The following is an 8554-nucleotide window of genomic DNA, read 5'->3' as shown; positions in this document are numbered from 1 at the left end:
ACACTTTATTCTTTTCTTCATTAGTTAAAACAAACACCTCTTGGGAAGGGAAATCCTCCTAAAAATATAGCTTTTGCAATATAACCTTAGGAGTAACACAAGCGTCAGACACAGCACCTTCTACTCACACTGAGTAGACAGAGTTTGATGAAATTTAAGGCATGTACATGTTTTTTTCTGGCTCCTGAAAATCTAAATCAAGTATCTCCCACAACCAGCTCCTGTAAGCATTGTGTCCTACCATAATACCATCTTGGCTGAAACCTGATCTATTTCTAGCTAGAGTTTAAATCCCAATGTAATAATAATCCTACCAATTTACTCAATCTGAGGATGATATCACCATTCACTTTGGAAAATCAGGTTGCCTGGCAGAGGAATTTCCTAAACAGCATTTTTGGGGTGCTAATTTGCACATGGTTTGACCTCTAATTCTTGATGTGTATGATAAATTATATCTGTAAATCTCGAACTCCCTGAGTTCTGAGATGTTTCTGTTTTTCAATCATTGTTCACAGCTTAAATTCTGCATTCATTTTAGTTACAGGTTTTGAAATCTCTTTAAGCCATATTTAAATAAAGTCATACTTTAAAATTGATGAGATTTTAGGGGCACCTGGGTGGCTCAGTGGGTTAAAGCCTCTGCCTTCGGCTCAGGTCATGATCTCAGGGTCCTGGGATCGAGCCCCGCATCGGGCTCTCTGCTCAGTGGGGAGCGTGCTTCCTCCTCTCTCTGTGCCTACTTGTGATCTCTGTCTGTCAAAAAAATAAATAAAATCTTAAAAAAAAAATGATGAGATTTTAGTGTTTCTATTAAAGAGCTCCACAATATTGTAAGGGCAGAGAGAACCCTGTAGATCTGAATTAAATGTCAGGTGAGTCAGTGAATTAATTTGCAAAACAAAAGAGAGGTAAAAATAGAAATGAAAGAAGGAACCTAGCTTGATGTCAAAATATCGAGATTATGTCAAGGTTGATGAGTGTAATTATTTATATGGGAAAAGTCATATTATCTGAGGAATTTGAGTGCTGAAAGATACACTTCAAGATCATTTACTCCAAGCTTCCTCATTTTCTAGGTAAGAAAACTGAACCCCAGTAGAGGCATTTTTTGGCCTCTGTGTGCCCATATAAATACCGGAATTTTACTCTGAAAAAGAAGAAACACTGCACACTCTATACCCAAAATATATAGAAACACAGCTCTCAGTTTACCTTCCACTTTCTGAGCAAAAAAATTTACACGAACGCAGCCATCACTAGCAAGAACATGGAAGATGATGGTATTCTGATCTACCACCTAAAGGTCAATGTTAAATTTGGTATCAAACCAATATAACAGAAAATAAGTCGGCAAAACGTGTAAGCTTAACAAGTATTTGTTTGGACTGTGTCAATCAGGAGCAAACAGAGCCAACACTCTTCCTTTTCCAGAACCATAAGAAGCCACGTAGGCCATCAGTACCTGTTTGAAGTCAGGGCTATTTAAGGCTATTCAGAAATTTGGCATGTTCTTCTCCTCGTGGTAACAGGGTTTCTCCTCCTATCTTTGGTCCTGTTTTTTCCTAGAAAAATGAAAATAGTTTAGTGAGAAATGGGTCAACATATTTTGCATGGATTACTAAAATTGGTCACCTTGCAAACGACCTACCTTTAGCATTCCGTCTCGTTCCCATTTGAAGAGGCCACAGTTACTGAAACAGAAAAGGGGATTTACTCAGTAGTGAGCTGGGACACAGTCAACCGGGTTCACTGCACTTACAGGAAGAATATTCCCCATTCAAACAGAAGATGATCAAGGTAACAAGCATATTACAGGCTATGCTCTAATGCTACTGAAAATACACACTTCAGTGGTCTTCAAATCTGTCAAAAACTAGATACTTCAGAGATGAAACACCCAGTGATAGTATACAGGGTAGCACACAGCAGGTGATGCACACAAGCTTGGTTTCCCTTGCCTCGGGAAAAGACTCAGAAGAGGAAGCTAGCCCTCTGATGCCATATACAAAGACTTCTCCCTTCCCCTTTTCTGGAACGAAAAGCTTGTGATAAAAAAGAACTATACTTCCTCCTGATCTGCCCAATCCTTCTCCTCCTTTCAAACCTAAAGATGTTTACTTCTTATTGTTCAAAGGGCCCAAAGACTCTTATTCTCGTTTTTTAACATGTTATGTGAGTCTGACCCTGAGCAGAGATGTGGCTACTACAGAGAAAGTTTATTTGCCATGATGTTCCCTCTGCTGAAACAAACAAAAGAAACTGTTAACTCACTGAAATATGGCTGCCGGCACTCTTAGATTTGAGAGGCTCTAGGGCACAGGGGATTGCCCTACCTGCCTCATCCTTCTTCCTAAAAGTCTAGACTACTCCAGCCCTGAGAGTCTGTCTGCATACTAGTGGCCTTGGTCCTAAGCCCCTCCACCACCTTCCCTGTCTAGAGACTAGCTCAATATCAATTGAGAGAAATTTTCTAGACTACTGGTAGATTAATGATGAAATTACATATAACAGATATTCTGTCAGGGGTCGACAAATTACTACCCCTGAGCCCAATCCAGCCTGCTACTTGCTTTTGTAAAGAACGTTTCATTTAAACACAGCATGTCCACTTGTTTCTGTATTACCTATGACTGCTTTTGAGCTATAACACCAAAGCTGAGTAGTTATGAAACAGACCGCCTAGTTCAAGAAGCAAAATATGTTTACTATCTGGGTTTTGACAGAAAAAGTTTGCCCCGTTCTGCTCTGGGTCAAGAATTGACAAGAGAAAGTCTAGAAAAGCAGTTGTTACAGAAATCACAGCGCCACCTGGAGGATGGAAAAGCATCTTGCTCTTCAATTTGTGAGTTGTACTTCCTGCTTATTAATGGAATTATTCTGATACTCAAATGTTTTACATAAGCTCTTGCTGTTAAAATATTTTGGAGAAGTCAAGTATCAATATACAGATAGATACTTAAAACAATTATAATCAAGGTCGTAGCAATTTCACAAACCAACTCCCAACAAGGTAATGAACTAGCATGGCGTCTGGGTCCCGTCCCTAACCCCAATCAAGTCTGGAGATACTTAGAGTGAAGTAGGGGTTCTAGTTAGTAAAGAAAACCCAAAAAACAAACAAGCAAGCAAATAGGTGGTGAGACTATCCTGGTGAGACATTCTTGGGAAGACTGAAGGTGATCTTGAAAGTGCCTCAAATTCCAAAGACTTATTATCATATAAATTCTGTCCTTTAAGAATAAGCCAATAAAGTCAGAAATTATTTTTAAAAAGAATAAAAGTCAATCCCATATATCTGAAATTTAAACAACATTACTAACCCTTGGGTCAAACAGGAAATCATCAAAGGCATTAAGAAATCCTTTTTTTTTTTTTAAAGATTTATTTATTTAAGTAATCGCTACACCTAATGTGGGGCCTGAATTTAAACCCCAAGGTTGCATGTTCCTCCAACTGAGCCAGCCAGACACCCCAAGAAATACTTTTAACTACAGGCCAAACGTTGTGGAAGACACTAAAGCATGAGTGCTTAGAGGGAAACATGTAGCTTTAAACACATTGATGAGGGAACAAGAAAAGTTAAAAATGAGTAATCTGAGTATAAGCAATTAACTGATGTTGGCAAAAGGATACAGAGCAAACCCAAAAAAACAAGGGCAGAAAGATAAGGACAGAAATCAGTAAAGAGAAAGAAAACCAATAAATATTAAGAAAGTTAAAAGATGGTTTTCTGAAAAGAAAAAGAGAATAAAGGGACTTCTGTCAAGGTTGATCTTAAAAAAGAGAAGAAAAATAATAGCACAAAATACAGTAAATGCCTATTAATAAAAAATAACAAGAGACAGATTAAAAACAATGAAAGTTTATTAGGAACAGCCATACATCAATACATTTAAAAACCTAAATGAAATGATTAAAAGGAAAAAAAAAAAAGCTGAAATTGGCAGAAGCGACCATGAAACTGAAATGGTTATCAAGCCACCTCGGGCCCTAAAACCTGGGTCTGGGCCTAAGCCTAAATAACTTTACAGTTGAGATTTATTAAAACCTTAAGAAATAATTAATCACTATTTAATATAAATTATTTCCAGAAGCTGCTCAGTTCATTTTATGAGTCTCATATAATCTTTGTTCTAAAACCAGGTAAAAACAAAAAAACAAAATAGGTCTAATTCACTTACAAATATACAGTGGACCCTTGAACAAGATGGGCATAGGGGTACCACCCCTATGCAGTTAAAAATCCTCACATAACTTTTGACTCCCCACAACTTAATTACTAATAGCCTATTGCTGGCCAAAGCCTTACTGATAATAGTCAATTAACCCAACTTTGTATATGGATTGTGTATCATATTCCTACAATAAAGTAAACTAAAAAAACCCAAAATACTATTAGGAAAATCATGAGAAAGAGAAAATACATTTAGGTACTGTGCCGTATTTATTGAAAAATATCTGCATATAAGTGGAGTGTGCAGTTGAAGGGTTAACTGTAGATATAAAAATCCTATATAAAATACTAGCTAATTAAGTATATCTGTTTACTTAAGTAAAAAATCCTCGACACAACACCAAAACCACTAATACTCTGATTAAAATGGACAGAAAACATGAATAGACATTTTTCTAATGACCCACAGATGGCCAACAGACACATGAAAAGATGTTCAACCTCACTGATCATCAGGGAAATGCAAGTCAAAACCATAAGGAGATATCACCTCATACCTCTCAGAATGGCTAAAATCAAAAAGACAAGAAATAACTAAAACCAGGTAAAGCCTATATAAAAACAAAAAACAAAATAGGTCTAATTCACTTACAAATATACAGTGGACCCTTGAACAAGATGGGCATAGGGGTACCGCCCCCATGCAGTTAAAAATCCTCACGTAACTTTTGACTCCCCCACAACTTCATTACTAATAGCCTATTGCTGACCAAAGCCTTACTGATAATAGTCAATTAACCCAATTTTGTATATGGATTGTATATCGTATTCCTACAATAAAGTAAACTAAAAAAACAGTATGGCGTTTCCTCAAAAAATAAAAATTAGAACTACCTTATGACCTGGTAATCCTGTTACTGGGATTACCCAAATAGAATGAAATCACTAATTTGAAAAGATATATGCACCCCTGTTCACTGCACCATTATTTACAATAACCAAATTATGGAAGCACACACCTACCCACTCATACACACACACAACAGAATATTACTCAGCCATAAAAAAAGGAATAAGACTGTGCCATTTGCAACAACATGAATGGCTCTCAAGGGTGTAACAGTAAGTGAAATACATCAGTTGGAGAAAGGCAAATACCATATATGGAACTTAAGAAACAAAACAAATGAACAAAGAATAAAAGAGACAAACAACAACAAAATAAAACCAGACTCTTAAATACAGAGAACTGGTGGCTGTCAGAGGGGAGGCTGGTGGGGAGATGGAATGGATAATGGGGATGTCAGACTAAAAATCAAGGGGGCACCTGGCTGGCTCAGTGGGTTAAGCCTCTGCCTTCGGCTCAGGTTATGATCTCAGGGTCCTGAGATGGAGCCCCACATTGGGCTCTCTGCTCAGCGGGGAGCCTGCTTCCCCCTCTGTCTCTGCCTGCCTCTCTGCCTACTTGTGATCTCTGTCAAATAAATAAATAAATAAATCTTAAAATAAAAAATAAAATAAACTAAAAAAATCAAGTAGGGTTTACCCAAAGAATGAAAGGAAGGGGCGCCTGGGTGGCTCAGTGGATTAAGCCGCTGCCTTCAGCTCAGGTCATGATCTCAGGGTCCTGGGATCGAGTCCCGCATCGGGCTCTCTGCTCAGCGGGGAGCCTGCTTCCCTCTCTCTCTCTCTGCTTGTGATCTCTGTCTGTCAAATAAATAAATAAAATCTTTAAAAAAAAAAAAAAAAAAAAAAAAAAAGAATGAAAGGAAACTTCTGGGAGTCATGTCACTATCACAAGGTGAGCCGTTCCTTTCCTCTCTCCCTCTATGGTTTATAAGGAAGTAGACATCTATAACCTCCCCCTCACCACCCCCCCACCCCCCGCAAAAAAAAGCACCTGTGCACAGCATCCAGGTCACCAAGGGTGGATGGGAGCAGGGAGGGCCGCAAAGGAGGAGAGCTGTCATGGAAATGGCAAGTCAGCAACACCCTTTTGGCAGGAGGTGGAGGGTGAAGGTGCCGTGTGGGGGTTAGCCACCCATTCTGCAACTTCTACAGCTGGAGGGACCGCAGGAAAGTGTCTCCTCCTTCCTGTCCAGGCATTTGGCCCATGGACTTCTGGGCTCACCCAAATACCCAAATGCTAAGTATACACCTCCCCTGAGTTGGCCACTGCCCCCCCTCATTTTTTTTTTTTTTATGTGCTCACAGCCTAGAGAAACTAAAAACATGTGCTATAGTGCCACCTTCTGGAAAATAAGAAAAATGCTCCTAATTATAGGTTGAACTGTCAGAATCAGAGTGAACAAATCTTAGCCCAAGATAAGTGTTCATTACTACAAATGCAGCCACAGAGATACTCTTCAACAAGCACCACGAAAAACCATGGTAATATAGTACTGAAAATAAAAACAAAAACAACCTGACAATTTTCCAGCAAAGGAGCCCAAAGAATAGTGCGATCTAACCAATAAAGAATTTAAAACAGCTTTTATGAAGAAATTCAGTGAGCTATAAGAAAACTTAGAAAGGCAACTCAGTGGCCTCAGGATTAATGAACAGAAGAACTTCACAGAAGAAATTCTAAAAAAGAGCCAAACAAATTCTGGAGCAGAACAACTCACTAAGTAAGATGAAGACTGCAAAAGAATACGTTGGAAATACAGCAAATCAGATGGAAGAGAGAATTAGTGAATTAGAAGTCAGGAAACTAACAATGATTCAGGTGGAAGAGGTGAGAGAATGAAGATGTTAAAGATTTTATTTTTTATTTGACACAGAGAGAGAGATCACAAGTAGACAGAGAGGCAGGCAGAGAGAGAGAGAAGAAAACAGGCTCCCTGCTGAGCAGAAAGCCCAATGCAGGACTTGATCCCAGGACCCTGAGATCATGACCTGAGCCAAAGGCAGAGGCTTTAACCCACTGAGCCACCCAGGTGCCCAAGAAAAAAGAAAAGAAGTCCTCTGAGATGCCACATCGAAACAGATCCCAGTGGAAAAGCAGATGTAAGAATGATGAGTATTCCAGAAGGGGAAGAGAGGACAAGAAAGGGGAGTTTATTTAAAGAATAGCTGAGAACTTCCCAAACTTAGTGAAGGAACTGGATACACAAATCTATGAAGCTAGTAGAATACCTTGTTAACTCAATGCAAGAAGACCTCTCCAAGAAACAATTATATCAAAGCTGTCAAAAGTCAATGATAAAGAAAAAATCTGAAAGGCAACCAGGGGGAAAAAAAGATAGCAACCTACAAAGGATCTGGCTATCAGATTTCTCAGCAGAAACTCTACAGACTAGGAGACAGTAGAATGACATATGAAAAATATTCAAAGATTAAAAACTGCCAGCCAACAATACTCTATTCTGCAAAGTTATCCTTTAGATGGGAAGGAGAAATAAAGACTTTCCTAGACAAACAAAAGCTGAGGACATCACCACTACTAGATCTGCCTTATAATAAATGCTAAAAACTCTTAGAGCTGAAACAAAAAGAAATACACAAAACTCCAATTAAGGTGATAGTCAGAATTAGAAAACTGTTAACCCTTATCTAGAATAGCATATTAAACTCTTAATTACAGTATAAAGATTCAAGAAAAAGAGAATTGAAGTATGGCTACTACTTGGTGATCACCCAAATACCCAAATGCTAAGTATACACTTCGCAGCATAAAGAAAATAATTTGTGCCAAAAAATATAAAAGGGGAAGAGAAAAAAGATGAATCCTTTATAGGTGAAGATAAATTGCTGACACCAGAGAAAAGATTATTTTATCAAAAAGATGTTTTATGCGAACCTCATGGTCACCACAGGCAAAGATCTAGAGAAGAGACACAAAATATAAAAGGTGGGGAGACTGAACAAATCACCATGGAAAACCACCAACTTATAAAAGTAGGCAGAAACAAGGAAAAAGAAACAATGGGGAGACCAAACAACCAGAAGACAAAAGATAAAATAGCAGTAGTATATCCTTACCCACCAATAACCACCCTAAATTTAAATGGATTTAATCCATCAGTCAAAAGGCAGAGTGGCTGGATGGACAGAAAACAAACCAACCATATGCTGCCTAAAGGGGCACGTCTCAGCTCTAACAACATACAAAGTTTAAAGTGAAGGGATGGAATATCTATTAATAAATTAGATACCTCTCAAATAATCTAATTTTATACTCAAGGAACTAGAAAAAACAGAAGTAAGCCCATATTTAGTGGCAGAAGGAAGGAAATAATAAAGATCAGAAAAAGAGACCAGAAAAACAGGAAAGAAAGCGAGCCTAAGAACTGATTCTTTGAAAAGATAAACAAAATCGACAGATCTTTCGCTAGACTAAGAAAAAAGGAAGATTCAAAATTAGAAATCAAAGAG

The 8554-nt window shown here is 38.2% G+C and overlaps 1 protein-coding gene across 1 annotated transcript in view; it reads right to left on the bottom strand.

The window, feature by feature from the left end:
• Positions 1-507: 507 nt before the first annotated feature.
• Positions 508-8554, bottom strand: part of LOC123945828 (protein MCM10 homolog) — a 38753-nt gene continuing 30706 nt past the window's right edge. The window contains exons 19-20 of the mRNA XM_046010758.1: positions 1652-1694; positions 508-1565 (exon numbers count right to left, since the gene is read on the bottom strand). Of these exons, the coding sequence (XP_045866714.1) occupies positions 1482-1565; positions 1652-1694 (127 nt within the window). The 3' untranslated portion in view covers positions 508-1481. The remainder of the gene's footprint in view (positions 1566-1651; positions 1695-8554) is intronic.

The sequence above is a fragment of the Meles meles genome, chromosome 7, assembly GCF_922984935.1.
Source record: "Meles meles chromosome 7, mMelMel3.1 paternal haplotype, whole genome shotgun sequence".
In the NCBI taxonomy this organism is placed as follows: Eukaryota; Metazoa; Chordata; class Mammalia; order Carnivora; family Mustelidae; genus Meles; species Meles meles.
This window is presented reverse-complemented; position numbering and strand designations above follow the sequence as displayed.